We start from the raw sequence: 20226 nt of genomic DNA, 5'->3' as shown, positions 1-20226 counted from the left end.
CTTTGGGGATCCGCGTCGGACCCCCGGTCACCCGCAGCCTTACGACTCGGACTCAGGGGGTCTCCCCACACAGGCATGTACGGTACGGATGGCACCGATGTGTACCAACTGTAGGGGGCGCCATGGTGCGAGACGAACTTATTCAGTCAATGGGAGCCCATGTACGCGTTGTACGATCGGCTCCCATTGACTTCTATGGGAGTCCGAACGAACCGAGTCCGGCAACATGCGGCCGCATCGTACTCGCTCGGTCAGACTGTAGGAGTCCGGCTCGGTCGGAAAACACTCCGGATCCGGCTCGGTCGGAGACCTTTCAGACCAACATCGGAATCGGCCTCATAGTGTGGGTGACATTATACTGTTTGCAAGAAAGTGTCGCTCATAGTCGTTGAATGTCACTCATAATTACAATGTAATTATGAAAATGTCACACTTAAGCAATCTGAAGCCTTGGCAGCTATGGATCCTTTACACAGTTCTTCAAAAAGATTAACCTTTTAGGAATCTGAAAATGTAATCTAAAACTAAAGGTTATTCAGTTTCCACCCATGAGCTTCTGCTCACTAGCAGACATCTTGCAAGAGGATGATTGCATCCATATCTGTCACGTATTAAATATTTTTGAAAGATTTCCATTCTTTCTGTGAAAAAGTCAGTTATAAAACTACTTGGAGCAGTGGTTATTCTCCATAAATTTGGAAACTGCAACATCTTTTGGATGGATTTACTGCCAAACAGTCAAGCGAACACTTGCGCATACAGTTTGTTGAGGGCAACAATGTATGATCACGTTGACTAAACCGAAATAGGTGCCTTGGATGCACATTAGAAAGGTAAATTGTTGACTCAATTCTGAGTTCAGAGATCAATTACAGTCTCTCTTTGCAAGGAAACAGAATTCCAAGGTATGCCTTCATTACTGTTTTTCCAACAGATTTTCCCGAATAACACCTGGGAATCTTGGAATAGGAGGTATTTACTGTATTGTAATTTATACTGTACCGAAAAAAAAAAAGAAAACTATTCGGAGTATCTGCATTTGCCAGGTGCAGTACATATTCTAACCTATTCTGCACTACTTGAAATCAGGCCCCTGCCATAAAAGGAGGATGCCCTTCTAAACCTTATTTGACCGATTTGCACCCAGTAGAGGTAGATTGAGCCGAAAGTTTGGCTGTTTAATGAATATATTTGTCACTTGTGAAAAAATACATTAAACCGGAACAAGCACCCCAAACGGGATTACTGTTTTTATGAAAACATCGTATTCTATATGCTTTATACCATTGGTAGTATTGTCTTTACGAATAGTAGAATAAGGTATAATTTACAGTATCACTGTAGATGAACTGTTGAAGCAGCTAACAGTAGATTCTTTAAAGTACATGTTAAGCTTTCCAAAAAAGCAGGTGAGAATATTAAAAAAATGTAATCTACATTTGACTGGTGCATTTGGAACATCAGTTTTTATGTGGGGACAACCTGAAAATGTAAGAAAACAACCTTTCAGTGGCGGCACCTCCGCAATGGCGGAGGAGCATTGTCCCACTGGCTAAGAGCCTGCAGGTGAAAAATAAAACTATATTTTACGATTGTTTTATTTACTGGCTAAGAGCCTGCAGGTGAAAAATAAAACTATATTTCACTATTGTTTTATTTTGTACCTGCTGGCTCAGCCAGTGTGTGCAGGGATGGGCGAGACCTTGGGCAAGTGGAGAAGGATTAGTTCCTGCACTGTAAGTGCTCCGGCCAAACACACATGCGCACTTAGGTTTCTCCATCCCAGCTGTATTGAACAGCCAGGCTGGAGAAACAGTACAGACTCCCTATCCTGAGTGGAGCGTCGGAGCAGCCCACTCAGGCCAGTCCCTAATTACCGCGCTGCTCTCATATCATGAGAGGAGCACAGGGATTGCGCAAAGAGTCTCTGATGCTGGCCCAGGGGCTGCTGGGACCCTATAAGCATCGGCGAACTGAGGCGGCAGAAGCAGTATCAAGTAAGTTTTATCTTTTTATTTTTAAACCTGTGCTCTCCCCTTGCGTTCCCCCTCTCGTGCTCCGCCTTGCCCCCCTTTCGCTCCCCTGCACCGCCTCCATCCGCTCCACAACTGTTTACATGTGTTTCTGCCACTGCAACTTTTAGATAGTTAGAGAGATTTGTTGTCCTTGGGCTCCCGATCAAGGATTTACTCAAAAACCTCTTTCGACAGCAGATCAATTATTCTAGAAATTTCAAAATTATAAAGACCTGTTGTTTTGTAACCGAAAATGTATTCTGTTGAGCTTATTCACTACTGTGCACCAATGAGGAAGCTTCATAACAACACCACGTTTCTCAGTCTTTGGTAAGCAGTGTAAGAAATGGGATTCTTGCTTGGGGTGGGGATGAAACTCTACTCTAGCAACAACTGCAATCCTTGTCAAGATGAACCAAAAAAGTCTCTACATTGCCCTAAGCTTAACCCTCTGGTAGCTAGGCACACAAGCAGCCAGGTGTAAATTGGAGGCAATGTGTAAAGTATTTTTGTAGCACACAACCAGTATTAAAGTGAAAATGCAACACAAGAAAAATCCCAAACTTAGAGAAATAGGATAATAAATAAAATGAGGCCAGAATTACAAACATTCAATCAGTATAACTGGAGATAAGCAATTTTAAAATTTTAGGCAAGTATAGTGCCTAAAAGCACAAATTGCTGCACGTGGACACTTGTTCATGCTAGACTGGCGGAAAATCTGAAATTCTGGCTGCCCCGTGATGGAGCGTGGACCAGATAAGGTGACCATGCTAGTCCAGCTGAAAAAAATTACCTCCTCAAAGTCCAGGGCCAAGAGTACAGAATTTGAGGATATCTCCTTTTTTTGTTGAGGGAGGCACTCTGATACCAGACAATGGTCCAACCCTGGGGAGACACTTCTTGGGGATCAGGGAATCACTCAGGTAGAGGTCAGCAGTGCTCAGGCAGGTCCATTTGCAGCTGGTCATCTGGGCAATTGCTGTGGTCCTGTAGCTGGGACCAGGAGGTCAGCCAGCTGACACTTGGAATCACTCAGGAAGCCTGGGATGAAGGAAGCAGTTCAAGTCTTCTTTTGCAGAAAGAAGGGCAGATCTGGCCTGAAGCAATTGGGCAGTTCTCTGGGAACAGTGCAGCCCAGCTCGAAATGTCGATCTCGAAATGGAAGTGTAAACTGCATACACAGGCTGCAATTGCAGGCCTGAAGCATTAAAAAAAGGCTACTTAAGTGGGAGGCAACACAAGTGCTGCAGTCCCACTAGTACCGTTTAATTTACAGGCCCTGGTACATGTAGCACCACTTTACCAGAGACCTACAGATAATTTAGATGTGCCTATTGGGTGTAAGAGAATTGTACCATGGTTTAGGGAGAAAGCACAAACACTTTAGCACATGTTAGCAGTAGTGAAGTGCACAGAGTCCTAAAAAACAACAAAACCTGGTTCAGAAAACAGGAGTGTTAGAAATTGGGTCTCTAGTTGGCAACAGTATTACCCTGTCCAAGAAGGGACACTCACTCTAGTCATGGTAAATAAGTTACAAACCTAAGATAAGATATGAGTTTTCAAATATTAAATAAAGTTCAGTTCTTAAAAATTAATGGTTGCACTTGAACAGGACAAAGTAATTTAGATGCATCAAAATTCAAAGATGATGCGAGTCGCAGTGTAGGTGAGGCACTGAAAATGCGGGCAATGCATCGGATCCTTGCTGCTACAGGAGAGGTGATGCGTCGGTTCCTTACTGCTAGGCAGGGGAGGTGATGCGTTGGTTCCATACTGTCACAGGGGAGATGAGGCGCCATTTTCGGACACAGGGCCTCAGTTCCTTACTGCGGTACGGTGTCGATGAAGAAATCGGTGCCCAGGGATGATGCATCAAAAGTCAAGTCGCACTGCATCAATTCCACAGCGTTGGGAAGCACAGCGACAAAAAGCTGGGGCATGCGTTGTAAGCCGCAGTCGTTGCTTTTAACGGGAACCACATTCTGATGCAGGCAGCGGCATTGAGTCAAGTTTTGGCAGTGCTGTGCTGATTCCAAACGATGCTTGGGGTCTATGCTTTGATTTTCTTCTTTGTATCACCAGAACTCCCTTGCAAGGGCCAAGGAACTAGAGTTGGCACTACTTGACAGAGTAGGACTCACAGAAGCAGAGCTCAGGTGATTGCAGGTGAAGTCTTTAATGGCCCTGAGACTTCTTAACAGGAGGCAAGCTCAAATCAAGCCCTGGGAGAACCTTAGAAGTAGTATGTCGAAAGCAAAGTCCTGACAGAAATCCAGCTCTTCATTCTAGCAGAATGTTCTCAGCCCAGAAGTGTATATGGTGTCAAAGGTCCAGTACTCATACCCATTTCAAATTTTGAAGTAGACAAACTTCAAATGAAGGTCTTTGTAGTGCACAAGACCCTGCCTTTCCCTGCCCTGGCTCCAGACACACTACAGGGAGTGGAGACTTCTTTGTGTGAGGACAGGCATAGCCCTATTCAGGTGTCAGTGTCAACTCTTCCCACCACTCTAGCCCAGGGCGGTCTATCAGCCTGGTTATGGGTTATCAGGATATGTAGGGCACACCTCAGCTCCCTTTGTGTGACTGTCTAGAGCATGGGTACTCACAAACATTTTCCCAGGGGCCACATAATATGGTCTGTGGTGTGCCCGAGGGATGAACTGATGCCAGCGGGATTGCAGTGGGGCTTTGCGGGCTGCACTGGGGTTAAGATGGGCGTTGAGGATGCAAAGCATATACATGGTGTGGCCAGTGAGTCATGAAATTATTTTGAGAGTTTCATTCCATATGGCCCTCTAATCAACAGTTTTATTTGATTCAGACCTCTACTGAGGTAAAAAAATACAAAGTAAAACAATTATTTTTATACACTTTAAAACAATTTAAAAAAACTTTTTTCAAACTTAAATAAGTTATAACAGACAAATTAATTTGGGGGGACATACACAGCTTGATTAAATTTTGGGTTGAGGTAGCATTAAATCTGAAACGAATGGGCTTTATACGACCCTCTAAATTGTTCCCCTAATCTCTAGAAGAGTCATAGATTTGACAGTTCTGTGTTATACAGTACTTGAATCACTATCTTTCTACCAGCCATCTTTGGAATGCCTCGGAGCTCCTCTCGTTTAGAAAGGGACTCAAGACCTGGTTATTTATGGAGTAGATCCCCACTTTCTTCTCAGGAGTCAGTAGACAGCACCAGGACGCCCTTGGGCATAAGCGGGCTTTATCAGCTCCTAAATAAATAAAATAAATCTCTACCTGCTATCACTAACGCGAGAGAGTCAACTGTAGTAACTTTATAATTGAATTGGAATGAAATAGGAATTAAACAATGTAAAACCAAAAAAACTATGATAAATCCCGGCTTCCCCACTTGACCAAATTGTGTGATCCTAGGCAATTGTTTTATTTCACTTTGCCTCCCTTTTCTTCATTTCACATGTAAGATCACTTCGAAAATATGTGTTCAGGATATGCACTGTACAAAACCTTCTATTGTGTTTGATTTAATACACTAAAATGATGTCCACTTATAATAAGAAGGCAAACACAAGGAGATGATGGACAGAGTTCAGAAACTTTTCAGACACTCATCCCCAGTCACAGATCTGGGTTGAATCCATCATCATTCTTTAGCTCACTTCGCCACTCCAGTTCAGACCCAGCCATATGCAAATCATTCTTGACCCTGTGCCTCATGGGAACATTCCAGCCTAAATTGCTAGGCCAGGTCTTCACTGGACCAGAAACAAGCAGCCTGAGATTGGTTTCGAGGTAACACCCCTCATCAGCCAGGCTAGCTTGAATCCAGTGGCAAAGTGAACAAGGGACCCACGTCTGGGCATACCCTGCCAACTTAGGGCGAACAAAGCAAACACAAGGAGATGATGGACAGAGCGCTGAAACTTTTCAGACACTCACCCCTAGTCACAGGTCTGGGTTGAATCCATCATCATTCTTTAGTTCACTTCGCCACCCCAGTTCTGTATAATAAGAAACCAGGTCATCCTGAGGGATCGACTGGTGTCTTGTCTCTTAGTTCTCTACTTGGATTGTTGTCAGGGTGGGGGAAGGCACAAATGTTTCTATGTTCATTTTTTTAAAGTATCACTTTTAAAAAATACTTCTCAATGCACTGATATAATTATATGTACTAAGGTAAAATGCGTCTTCATGTTAATGAATAAACTTTTTTAATTTTGAAGAGACTTTCCCATTTTTATACACATTTGCTGGAACATGTTTTAAAAAATGAATGTGTTCCGAAAAGTTAAGTGTTGCAGGATACCTTTTTTTTCTTCTTTTCTTTTCTTTTACTTAAGTTATCTTGTAAATAAAAGCTTGTCTGCTTATTTTACTTCTTGCAGCAGTCCAGTGGGGTCATTCGGCAGGGGGCTGCATGTGAAAGTCAGGAGAGCCACAAGTGGCCTACAGACCGTACTTTGAGTATCACTGGTCTAGAGAGAATGTGCTAACTGCCCAACTGTCATCTTAACCCAGAAGTGGATTCAGAGGCAGGCAGAGTCACAGAATGGTTAAAGTAAGAAAATGCCAACTTTCTAAAAGTGACATTTTCAGACCTGTAATTTAAAAACAAACTGCACCAAAGAATGTGTTTTTAAATTGTGAGTCCAGACCAACCTGCAATTTTCTATCAGCTCTCAATTGGCAGCTCCAATTCTAACCTACGGGACAGTTAAGCCTAGTAAAAAACAAATTAGCAGTATTTTACTATCAGGATATGTACAACACAATAGTACGCATCCTACCTGTTAAATACAATGCACCCTGCCCCTGGGGCAAACTTTTTGGCCTACCTTAGGGGTACTTTAAATGTAATAAAAGGGAAGGTTTTGGGCCTGGTAAGTGGGTGCACTAGCCAGGTCGAAATGGCAGTTTAATACTGCACACACAGACACTGAAGTGGCAGGTCTGAGGCATGTTTGCAAGGCTACTCATGTGGGTGGCACAATCACTAGTACCATTTAATTAACAGGCTCTGGGCACACATGGTGCACTGTACTAGGGACTTACCAGTAAATCAAATAGGCCAATTATGGAGAAACCAAACATACTGTGTTTTAGTGGAGAGAGCATATGCACGTTAGCACTGGTTAGCAGTGGGAAAGAGTCCAGAGACCTAAAGCCAACAAAAGAAGGTCAGAAAAATACAGGCAATAAGGGCCCACGAAGGAAGATGAAGGCAAAAGGTTTGGGGGTGACCCTGCTGAGAAGGCCAAGTCAAACACAAATCCCTTCCAGTTAAATGTCAGGATAGACTAATCAATATCTTGATGGGCTTCCCTACTGAGGTGATAGAATATTGACAATGGGCCTTGTCTTCAGTGACACTTGTCAGGCCTTTGCCCCTCTTTACTCAGTTGGATCTCTCTGTTAGTGAGCCACTGAGCTGACCCATGGGGAACCGTTCTCCTCACTTGTGGACCCCATCTTTGAAGCATCTGTCCTAAACTTGCATACAGATGCATCCCTGTAGGCCGGCGGTACCATCATGGCCAACAAAGTGATATGACCCTCAACCACCCCTTGGATCAGACTTCTGTCCCCAACCCATTGAAAACTCTGTCCATAAGGACAGCAACCAACATAAGCCACTGAAATCTGTTAGTATCAACAGCCAGGCCCGGGCCATCCAGGGTTCTCTGAATTTTCTGAGAGTGAGGGGCAACAGCCCAGGGTGTTAAGCACCCTACTTCCAATCTCCTTCCCACCAGTCCTGTAACCAGTGACTTGCCACTGAGCTGAGGATCTGTACCCTGAGGATGAGCAGATGCCTGGTGACCCAGAGGGAACCACCACCCCCTCCAAGGGTAACACTCTTTCTGTGTCATGCGGTGGTCTTTCTGGTGCAGGTCTCTAGCCCTCTGTCTCTGTGACAGCAAAATGGGCACCACCAGGTCACAAGTGGCATCAACAGGGTCAGTCTTGGGGTGCTCTGTTCTCAGAGCTGGCAACACCGAATCCACTGGTCCAACCACTGTGGACTGCTTCCACCCCCTGCCTCTCCATCTGGGCCTCTCTACTGTCCACCAGAAACTCTGAGCTTTCAGAGCACCCAGGGTAGCGCCCCTCCCAGCTCACTAAGCACTGATGGTAATTCATTATATAGAATGCAGTTGATGGGCAAGTGGGGACCAAGTATTACCTTCCTCAGGGCCATTTCCCCACTTCATTATGGGGGTACCAGAGCCACAGGTTGCCCAAGGGCTTGACTCACCCTTCTCACTTATCCAGTATACTGATCTTGGGATACCAACCTTTCCACCATCATGGTCTGACTGGCACTGGTATCCCTCAGAGCAGTGGCAGGGCCCCCATTCACTGTAATTTGAATCCTTCAGGGATCACAGGGATCTGAGTCTATTTCCCAACTGAGGGAGACTACGGCATGTTTTACCACCTTCCCTGTGAACATACGTACCCCTGAGGCCCAATTGCCACCTCTGTAGAGTTTCCACCAGTGGGTGGTGTCTTGGCACAGACAGAATATCTTGGGGGGTTGGAAAAAGGGCACTCCTAGTCACCACCCACCAGAACCTCCTCCTTGTTTTTCATAAGGAGCCGGGGAACCCTTTCCACCCACCTTACTCTGATACCTGTCTGTGTCTCCCTAGACCTCCTCCTCACTCTGCTGGGGGGAACCTGAACCACCCTTTTTAGGGTCACTCATAGGTACCTTCTTAGACATTCTGGTATTGACCCAGAGGTCAACCTCTTTTGGAAGCTCTCTGGGGTCAGTTAGCTTGCTGTTGATCAGGTAATGGTGCATGTACTGAGCACGTTCTCTCTCAAAATCATGTTGTACAGCCCAGTAAAATGGCTCACTTTGCTGCAGCCTTCACCTAACCACTCAGTACCTTGCTGGAGTAGTCCAATAAATCTACCCAAGACTGGTTTGGTAGTTTCTGGCCGTCCTGGAATCTGATGCAATGTTTCTCAGGTTCAGTCCAAACTAGGTGAGTAAAATGGCCTTTGGGGAAGCTTACTTTATCTGATCCCCCACCTCTAGTGTTACAATGTGGGTATGTGCTTCCATGAGCTTGCTCCCCAATCCTCCTCTGTGACCTCGTGCATCCTAAGGACTACCTCATAGGCAGAAACCAATTTTTCTGTGTCATCCCCCACCACATAACTAGGCACCAGGGCTTAGGGGATAGGTACTCTCACCTCTCCATTGGACACTGGATTGCTGCCGCCATTGCTGGACTATTTGGCTTGCTTTGCTTTAAGTCCAGCTCCTTCAGGCTCTTCTCTCCGGAGCCCACATCCCCTCCATTTTCAGTTTGTCAATTTGCACCCTAAACTCCCTTTCTGCTTTCCTGTCTGCCAGTTCCTCTGGTTGTATGCTGTGATGATGCTGTTGTCCCTGGATCTGGCAGAGAATTTCACTCCTGTGGGCTCCCATCTCTCCTCTGGGGCCACATGCAGGGGATTTGTCAACCTGCCCTTCCATTTCTTCCTCTTGCTCCTCCTCATAGTCCACCTGTTCCTCTGTAGCCTGTAGCTGGCGGGCCTCCCTCAGGGGCTTCTGGAGCTCCTGCTTCTTGGACCCTTAATTGCTGGAAGGCCCCTCTCCCTGCAGAAGCCTTCGAGCTCAGCTACAGTGCAGGTCTTGAGGTTTCTGAGCTCAACCTCCATGCTTGCAGAGTACAAAGCGACAGGTGCATAAAGTCAGGTAGAATATAAGTGAATTTGGAAAACACCAAACAGACCAATCAAGAAGAATTGAAAAAGGGGGAACCTGTTATCAAATTATTTATATGGGATTTTAGTGTTACACAAAATCATTGAATGGCACTGCACACACACAAGTACTGAATCCCAACACTGAACACCTTTATGAGAAATTAGCTTATTTCTTGAGGGGTATGTTAACCCTTCTCAAGCAACAACCACAATCCTTGTGAGGGTGAACCACAAAAGTCACTATATAAACATGTGCTTCTGTGCTTAATGCTCTGGTAGCTTGGCATGAAAGCAGTCAAGCTCAACTTAGAGGCAATGCGTTAAGTATTTATGGAGCACAAAATAAAAATAAATTGAAAACACAACACAATAAAAATTACACACCAATTTAGAAAAATCAAGTAAAATGTAACAACTTATTGTCTCCAAAATTAAAAAAAATGCAATCAATAGAACCAGAGATATGCAATTTTAAAGATTTAGTATAGCGCTCAAAAGCAGAGAGCACCACTCCCAGTTTTATAGTTGCGCTAGACTAGGGTAAAGCCACAAGTTCAGGCCAACCGTGATGGAGTGTGGGCCAGATACCGAGACCAGGTTAACGCCACTGAAAAAGTTACCTTCTTAAAGGTCAGCATGAAGAGTCCTGTCCGCTGTGGAGGAGCCAGCGGGGAGAGCATCATAGATGATTGTTGCTGTAGCGTGAAAAGCAGGTCCGGCATCACGTGGATGGTCATCGCTGTAGCACGAAGTTCCATTCAGCTCTGCATTGCTGGTCACTAAGGGCTGTTGATGCTGTAGGAGCAAATTGCTGATCTTCTGTTACCGGTCATTGCTGGTGATCGCTGTAACTCAAAGAGTTGGGTTCACCAGAGCTTTGTGTTGGTGTTAGGCATGGGTAGCGAGATCCTGGCATGAACTGGCCCATTCACGGTCACAAAGAGCCCAAACCTTCAGTATTTCTCCTTTTCTTCCATGAGGAGCTCAACTGGTTACAGCCAATGTCCCAGAATCTGTGGTAGCACATCCTGGGGATCAGGAACACACTCCAGAAGAGGCCAGCACGGCTGAGGCAGGTCCAGGTGTGGGTCCACTGCAGCAGGTCATCTAGGCAGTTGCAGGGCGGCATCTGGAGCTTGTTGTGTTCCTGTAGCTTTGAACAGGAGGTCAGTTAGCTGACTCTTTGACTCTTGGAGTGAATTCAGAGGGCCTGAGATGAAAGGAGCAGGTCCAGTCTTCCTTCTCAGACAGCACTGAAGACCTCAAGCAGCAGGGTAGTCCTCTGGCAACAAGGCAGTCCCTTTTCTGTGGTATCCACAGATCCATGAGTGTACTAAATAGTTACTCTTAGGGTCTAATATTTATACCTCATGCCAATTTGGAAACTGAAGAAATGTCTAGACTTCCCCCCCATATCTGATTCTGGAATTTTCTTCCTTCTCCACAAAAGGCTAGTGCGAAATTCTGTGTGTGTGTGCCGAAACAGTTCCTTTGAGGTGCAAGTGGGCTGTGCACAGCTCTGCCTGTCCTATCTTGTCAGGATGGCCCATCCTGCCAACACTCATCCCCCCCTTGTGATACTGTCTGGGAGGAATACACAAAGGTCAATTGCCAAGTACACCTAGTCGTGTGACCCAGAATACAGGCTGTAGTTAGAACAAGAAAATGCCCACTTTCTAAAAGTGGCATTTTCAAAATTGTCACTCCAAATCCAACTCTACTATTAAATAAGATTTTAAATTACAATTCTATAGAGCCGAAAAACATGACATTTCTACCTGTTCTCAAACAAAAGTTACCACTTATTACATGTAATAAGGTAATTCAGTTTTAACCTATGTGAGAGGTAGAAGTTGCATAAGTGAAAAACACATTTTTCACTACCAGCACATGTAAACCTTAAAGTACATGTACAATGTTTTAAATATACTGCACCCTCCCCCCCCCAGAAGGGTTGAGGGACGCTCTAAAAGGTTGGTGGCCCCCATGCGACCTGCCATGCCCTTTTGCTGGTCATCTGTCTGCGCCAGTAATATTTACATAACAGGTTTGTAATTCTGTTTTTCTGCTCCATAAACAGAGTGGCTTTCCAGTGTGTTTAACTGTTTCATATGTCATGCCTTTGTATGCATTGTGCTAGCGGGCAGAGGCATGGCTTACAGGGGCGGCTCCTCCATAATGGTGGAGGAGTGCCACACCTCCAGCTTAAAGAGGAAATATAAAATTATAATAAAAGCATTTTTATTATCATTTTACTTTTGCCTGTCCGACAGCTGACAGCTTGAGCCAGGCAATCCTGCATGACAGGCATGGCAGGGGGAGGAGTGGTGGGCACTTTTAAGTGTGCATGTCTGTTTGGTCGGCTTTTTTGCCTAACAGATATGCAACACTTAGGTTTCTCCAGAGAAACACCACAGGCTCCCAGGCACTTTCTGAGCAGCAACAAAAGTCACTCAGACCAATCCCAGTCCTTCTCTCATAGTATTCCCAGCGTGAGAGAAGCCCTTGGATTGGCTTTTGGGAGTCTGCGCAGTGTGAAGCCTTAGTCCAGGCTCGGGAGAGAGGAGGAAGGCAATGGCCGTCGTGCGGCAGGTAAGTGTAATTTTAATAATTTTAATTATGCGTTTAGTTTTAATTGTTTTCCTCATCCCCCTCCTCACCACTAAGCAATGATAGCAGCCGCCACTGATGGCTTAAATGCAGAAGTGGCCCCTCCAAAACAAAGAACCCTGGCCCCTTCTGGTGGCCAAATATGCACAGTTACAATCCCAATATTGCAAGTGATTCGTGCAGGGCTAGCACCAGTCTATAAACAAGCTGAGAACTAACAGCAACTGAAAAGAAGGCGGTGCTAACTCCTTCTATAACAGAAAATGCCGCTAATGCTGTGGTTACTTCACGTGCGAAAATAATATTGCCCAACTGAGCGTTCTGTTGGTCGCTCAAGTGCTTTTTGTTCTTGCGCCTTGACGGATGGCTCCATATCGTTCACTATGGATTATATCCCTTCAATGTTGATAATTGTGCTATTTTGGAGCAGTGCTGACAACTAACAATTTAAATAATTGCTATGAAGATGAAAAAGAGCCGATACAGGCATTGGTTTTTCTTGACTTATAAAGACCATCTTTCACAGGAGTGAATTCATCCAAGAAAATACCATGTGTAAAGTCAAAGTAGAAACAAGTTCTTTCAATTGTGATTGCTCTTGAAATATTAAGCAGTCTCTGCAGTGCAGGCAGTCCACTGTGGAAAATTGCTTACTTCTACCATAAAACAATAATGTTTTCTTTTGCATTCTTTCCACTGCATTTCTTTTATGTGAAATTTGTATATATTGTATTTTTAACTGCACTTTTATGGATATGTTATTTTTATCCGAATAAAGTTCATATTGATTGATTGATTGACTGCATTTTATGTATTAATTTTTAATATCAGATTTTCTCATGTTTCGCTTCTCATTATTTTCCCCTTCCTCCTGTGCCACTGCAGACTTAGCAAATTGCCAGCTGAAGGCCTTCCCTGTTGGTATTTACAGAGTGATGGCAAATGTCACAGAGAATATTCACATGATCTCTCTGGCCAATAACGACATGAAGTCCCTGACCAGCAAGTTCATCACAACGTTCTGCCAGCTGCAAGGTAAGAGTGGATTTTAAAATGTCCACGAAGCATGTTGTTTATTGCTATTTTAGCCGGTTTTTAAATGCACATGGAAGTCACTCATTCAACAAGGTCAAAGCCAATAGGTAGGACTTTTTGTATGGCTCACTGATCAGGTGTGTGCATGCTGCTCAGACATCAAACGTGTTGTATACAGCAAAAAGTGTCTGAAAAATAGATGCTACAGAAAAAAAAGATTCCTTTATTTGGCTGCCTGGGGCGGACTAGGAGCCAAAATCAGCCGTGGCAAACATGTTCAAACCATCCCTGCTCCCCTCCTCCTCTCTCATCTCCTTCTCCGCTCACACTCGTTCCTCTTTCTTTAGCTCTCTCATGAAGCCCACCTTTCCCAATGTGCTTGATGTAATTACCGGGGGAAGCTGAAGAAAATGGCAGAGGCATTCATCGGCGGTCACCTGCCTTTAAAAACATCCTTCAGTGGCCCCAACCCACCGGGGAAATATCCAGAGTGAAAAACGGCCAGTCCATGCCTTCTGCCCGCCATCTGATTTCATGTGTAAAATATCCGTTCATGCATTGCATTCGATGTAGAATAACACACCAAAAGAGGTAGTAGGAAAATGGGGAGACGAAAGTACTCTTCCAGGCTGATTCAAGAGGTGATTGACAATGTCTTAAGCCTATGGATGTGGTTTTCGGGAGCAAAGGAAGCTAGTGGCTGAAGGGGGCTGCCCGAAACCCCAGGGACATCTTAAGGATTTTGGGGGCCCTGGGCCAAACATATTTTGGGGGCCCCTGTTCAGAACAGCTTTGAATTTATGATCCAATTTGAGCCCCTGTTTCCCACGCAGTTTCCGCTTCCTCAGCTGCATTAGTGATCCAGTTTGCAACATAGGCATTAGCCTATATATTCCTGATGCAAACAGACGCTTGCAGCTGACAGTAGTAGTATTTAGTGTTTCCTGCCTTGCTACTAGGTTTTTAATACTTTTAAAATTGTATATTGTGGCTGAATTACTCTGTGCTTTTTAACAATTTCCTCTACCTATGCGCACTTGCACTTTACTTGATTCTGCTTGCCTGCACCTCCTTAGCTGCTCCGATTCGCATCTCGCTTTTTCTCCAGTCCTGGTCCGCCGTGGCTGATACGCCGATTGTGCGGAGGGCTGGGGCTACTATCGGGCTCCTCCCTTCCGCCCCCGTAGTTTCCGCTTCCTCAGCTGCGTTAGCGGTCCAGTTTCATCAAAGGCATTAGCCTATATATTCCCGATGCAAACGGACGCGTGCCTTCGGCGCGCCGCTGGTGTGCCAAAGGCAAGGCCCTCTGCGCCCTTCAGCATCCCGGAGGCGTCTGGCTCTGGCCATGCTGCCCAGTTCCCCTCCGGTGAGTTTCTTCCACTAAATTACAATAGGGAAAAACCGCTTAGCCTTAGGTGGCTACCATTATGTCAGTGTACAGCCGCTGATCCGAGCTTGGAGGTAGACTTTCGATTTAATAAGTGCAACTGTTCTCTCCTCCAGCCCAGGAAACTCGCACCCAAGATCCTCCCATGCAACAATAACTGTAAAAACAATAAGAAAACAGAGGACTTAAAGGCCACCCTTTTAAATTGTCGTTCTCTGCAAATGTATGAACCACACATTTATGACCTACTTTTAGACGAACAGCCTGATCTTTTATTTCTCACTGAGACCTGGCTGTCTGTAGCCTCCAACCCTACTATCACTTTGGCCATCCCTACGGGTTATATAACCCTTAGGAGAGACCGACATAGTTGGAAGGCTACCGGTGTCACCATAATTTACAATTAAAAACTAAACTGCTCTCCCATACCAATGGAAAACATCGAGGGTGCAGAGTCCATAGGCTTCTGCTGTACCTTATCCCACCATCATAGCATAGCTGTTTTTATGATTTATAGACCTCTCGGTGCAATTGGAAATGTTATTACTACACTTAATACAGCCACCACCTCCCTGGCCTTAAAATACAACAACTGCCTTATTCTGGGAGATTTAATTATGTATATGAACAATGGAAAAGACCCTCAATTTCCTTGTTTGGGACGCTGCAGGCCTGCAACATGTTTCCATCTATTTCTTCGGCCACCCATGAGAAGGGCCATACCCTAGACCAAATCTTTCACAACTTTGACATATAAGCAAGCCTACCTCTTCCCATTACCTGGTCTGACCACCTCCTATTAAAATGTGTCATTCCCAACTCTGCCACAGCCCCTCGGGCTAACACAGGGCAGAGGGTCCCTAATTACAGGACGTTCCATAAAATATCCAAAAATATCCATCCCGATGTTAGCAGATGCCCTCGGTTGTTCCTCACCGAAGCTGTCTGGCTGCCCCGACTCGGACACCCTCTCAATAGATTCATGGCTCCTTACCAACATTGGTACAGTGGTACCGGTTGTTTCCCACTCCTCAAAGAGGTCGGCCTCACCAGCTTCATGGTTTAACGGTTCCCTCAGATCTAGCAAAAGAAATTGTAGAAAAATGGAACGGAAATGGCGTAACTCCTATCTACCTGAGGACAGGAAGGTGTATAAAGACATCTTAAAAGCTCATTACATTTTTGTGAAGGCAACCCAGAAAAACTTCTTTAAAACCAAAATAGAAAATGCCCAAAATAAGAGTAAGGAAATCTTTAGCATAGTTAAATCCTTTACCGTCCCGAAAGCAGGCACAAAGGAAGGGCCATGTACGGAAGAATGGTCTAAGCAAATAGCTCAATTCTTCCACAAAAGGATCTCCGTGATCCAACAAGCCTTCAGTAACATTTCAGAGGAAGAACTGACCTTCTACCTTAGTTCCGATAGCAAATTTCACCTCTTGGTCCTCCATCTTTACTAGTTTCCCCTGAGTTTTATCTTGAAGAGTCCCTGACCCTTCTCCAAACTAATAAGTCTGGCTCTCCTACCGACCCATGTCCAGCGAATATCCTGAACCTATTAGCTCCCACCATAAACCCCACGGTAAACCAGCTCTTTAATGCTTCCCTCTCCTCAGGCAACATGCCGAAATTATGGAAGAATGCTAAGATTCTTCCACTGATAAAAAAGGCTAACGCCAAACTGACGGACCCTGCCAACTACAGGCCAATCTTCCTGCCCTCTCCAAAGTTTTAGAAAAGCATGTAAACAAGGCCCTCCAAAAACACATTGATGATGGGAAGCTCCTTCATGGGTCCCAATCCGGTTTTAGGGCTAACTACAGTACGGAGTCCGCTCTCCTTGATGTGATTGAATTTCTCAAGGGTAAGCTGGACCAGGTAGGCAAGGCTGTTCTGATAGTGCTCGATCTGTCGGCGGCCTTCGATACGGTCCCACATGAGAGGCTCCTGGAGAGACTTGCTAACATCAACCTGGGAGGGCGCCTTAACATGGATGTCATCCTTCTTGGCAAATAGATCTCAGGACATCTGGCTCCCACCTTTCTCATCCCCGGTTCCGGCCATGAATGTAGGTGTCACTCAGGGCTCCATTCTCAGTCCTACCCTTTTTAATATATATCTATCCCCCCTTGCATTTCTGGTAGAGGAAGAGAGCGTCAAAATTGGTTCCTATACTGATGACAGCTGATTTTTACATGTGAAAAAGGAACCGACTTTGACAGTGCAATGATTAGGTCTTGCCTCACAAAGGTTTTTAACTGGCTTAAGATCAATCAGCTGAAGTGCAATCCTGACAAGACTGAAGTAATCCAGAAATGCCTGACTGGAGCTCTTGGTGGCCAAAAGATCTGCTGCCCCCCTCACCCCCCCCGGAAAAGGAGAAAGTCAAAAACGTAGGAATTGTCATAGACAAGACACTCTCCATGCGCTTTCCAATCCAAAATCTAACTGAAGCCTGCTTTGGCATACTCCGGATGCTAATAAAATTCCTGCCACTGTTACCGCATGAAAGTAGAAAGATCGTGGTGCAGGCTCTGGTGACATCAAAGCTTGACTATGTCAACAGCTTGTACCTCGGTCTTCCCAAAGCCCTTATCCAGCGCCTACAAGTAGTACAAAACGTGACCAGAGCCATCCTAAGACCTAAACCCAGATCTAGTATGAACCCTATTCTTAAGTCTCTACACTGGCTCCGCATAAAAGAACGGATCAACTTCAAAGCGATGACCATCTTCTTTAAAGCTTTCCACAGCTTAGGAGCCGGCTACCTAAATAAGCGAGTTAATCACTGCACAACATCTAGACCCCTAAGATCTTCCAATGCCTACCTGGCCATCGTGCCTAAAATATGCCGTGCCCGCACTGGAGGCAGATCCCTCTGCTTTCTAGGCGCAAAATTGTGGAATAGACTCCCTGAGTCTCTGAGACTAACCACAGACCTACTCTCTTTCAGGAAGAACTTAAAAACGTGGCTTTTTAATAACTGATGGGTCTTTTACGCACGTTTTCCTCCCGCTGTCATGTGCCAAGACACTCTAGTCTGAGTGGCTGCGCGCTTTATTAAATACATTATTTCATTTAATTTCATTAGGTCCCTGACAGTGCAAAGGAACACTCGTCCAAATTCTAAGGGCCTTATTTATGAGGCCTTGTTTCACTTTTATGTCGCCGGTGCGTCACTTTTTGTGACGCACCGGCAGCGAAAACAAGCATTGGCTTAGCCAATAGGTCTCGCTTTTGGGACCTTAGAAGTGTTTAGCCATGCAACAGTTGCATAACTAAACAATTATAAGGTCCCAAAAGCGAGACCTATTGGCTATGCCAATGCTTGTTTTAACTGCTGCAATCTATTGAAGCCTCACGGAGAACATCAAAGCGGCCGCGAAGGTGACCGCGATCGCAATCAAACATCAAAGCGGCTGTGCGGTCGCGAAAGTGAAAGTAATCTCGGTAAAGCGCTACGCGCGCGCCCGCGCACATGCACTGTAGCTCTAGGCTGGCCTGGTAGCACTTTTTGGAGCCCTCACAAAATGTCTCGCCAGACCAGCGCATGCGCTGGGTCAGACGAGACCTAAAAATGTGCCATGTTGCGCCCTATTTACAAAGTGACCCATCTAGGCAGATGCGTCACTTTGTAAAGCCCTGCACCACATTATACCTGTGCCAGGTATAATGTATGCAGGGTGGGTGTTACCCCGCAAAAAGCCTCGTAGAAGTGGCACATTGAAATCTATGAGAACTCAGTGCGCCGCTTCTAGGAGGCCATTGCGTCAATATCTTACACCTGCCTCACAGCAGGTGTAAGACTGATGCAGGCCCTTTCACATGGGGCTTGCCCCATGAGAAAAGACACATTGCTGAACTTGCGTCTATTTTCAGACACACCCCAGCAATGCATCACTTTTGCGCCTACAGATACGCCAGAAATACTGACGTATCTGTAACTCCTTGTGACATGATGCGACATACAGTAAATATGACGCATCCGTCACGTTGCAAGGAGGGTGCACTAAGAAGTGGCGCATCCCTGTTTTCACACAGCGAGGCATCACTTCTCATAAATAAGGCCCTAAATGTGTTTACATATAATATTCAGGGATAGGTATGTGTGTTTTCAATATTGTAACACAGCAGCAGCACACCAATATTGCTGCAAATAATCTCTGTGACGCCCTCCAAATTTCTTATGTGTTAGGCCTTGTTTTGATCTAAAAGAAACTTTTTTTCAGTATACTGCATGAAACATAAACACAACATTTCTAAGCAAAATGGCTGTACTAGACTATCACACATCAGGCACATAAAACATAAATTAAAGGAAAACTGTATTTAAAACAATCCGTTTAAGAAATAATCAAGGTCATTAGGGCAAAACTCTGGAGAAAGGAGCTGACTTTGTCAGGGGGCCCCCTGAAAGGCTGGGGCCCTGGGCCAGAGCCCACTTTGCCCCTGCATTAAAACGTCTCTGCGAAACCCCTTAAAGGAAACTTTGAATGGTGCAGGCGCCGCAAAAAGAACCGCGAAAAATGATTCAAACGCTGTTCATTGTTCTTTTTATGATTTGTACAGCTGACGAGTGAAAAGGCTTATTTCATTTGAAATATTATTCTCATGTAATATCTGTGCTTAAACATGTCATTCTTGAATTCCCTCCTGTCAGTGTAATTGGTGCGGTGCTCATTTGTGGCCGAATTGTGGCATTTGCTTTGGTTTGTAAAAACTATGGACCGTGTAGTCTGGAAGAAATTGTCTCTAAACTGCATTTGACATTTCCAGTGTTTGTTGCAGTCATTTTTAGAGTCTAGCTTTGTAGGCAATTAGGAGACTTGGCTGTTAAGTTCTGCTGTTGTCTGATCTCTCATTACTTTAGTGAGAAGAGAACTCCAAAAACCCCAAATCTGGGACTGGTTAGGTCTCGCGCGCGCGCGTTGCGCTTTACCGCGATTACTTTCTCTTTCGCGGCCGCTGTGATGTTCTTCGTGAGGCTTCAATAGCAGCAGTTAAAACAAGCATTGGCATAGCCAATAGGTCTCGCTTTTGGGACCTTACAAGTGTTTAGTTATGCAACTGTTGCATGGCTAAACACTTATAAGGTCCCAAAGGCGAGACCTATTGGCTATGCCAATGCTTGTTTCTTTGCTGGAGTAGTTTTTTAAAGACACCCACATAATTTGCTACTCTACTTAATGTCAGAAAGAGGTGGCAGGTCCACAGCAGTGATTACTTTAGAGCCTCAAGTTATTGTTGTTATCTTTAAGATATAAAAACAATCGCATGATGGTGAAATGGGTTTTCGTTTTGGTGGTTGCGAGTTGATATGCGTAGGAAGAATTATGTGCCACTTGGTCAGGTTCAGTGAGGTCTGGTGATTCTAATATCTTAGTCCTCTTTTTATGTAAACCTTTTAATTGGAGCAGCAATGATAAAAAACACAATACAACTATCCCTCTTCCACCA

The 20226-nt window shown here is 45.0% G+C and overlaps 1 protein-coding gene across 4 annotated transcripts in view; it reads left to right on the top strand.

Moving 5' to 3' along the window:
- Positions 1-20226, top strand: part of LRRC20 (leucine rich repeat containing 20) — a 1457380-nt gene that overhangs the window by 560622 nt on the left and 876532 nt on the right. For all 4 annotated transcript variants that reach the window (XM_085603858.1, XM_085603861.1, XM_085603857.1 and 1 more), the window contains one exon: positions 13233-13382. In XM_085603858.1, the coding sequence (XP_085459984.1) occupies positions 13233-13382 (150 nt within the window). The remainder of the gene's footprint in view (positions 1-13232; positions 13383-20226) is intronic.

Source organism: Triturus cristatus, chromosome 1_2, assembly GCF_964204655.1.
Source record: "Triturus cristatus chromosome 1_2, aTriCri1.1, whole genome shotgun sequence".
Taxonomy (NCBI): Eukaryota; Metazoa; Chordata; class Amphibia; order Caudata; family Salamandridae; genus Triturus; species Triturus cristatus.
Note: the sequence above shows the minus strand (reverse complement) of the source record. Positions and strands in the feature narration are given on the sequence as shown.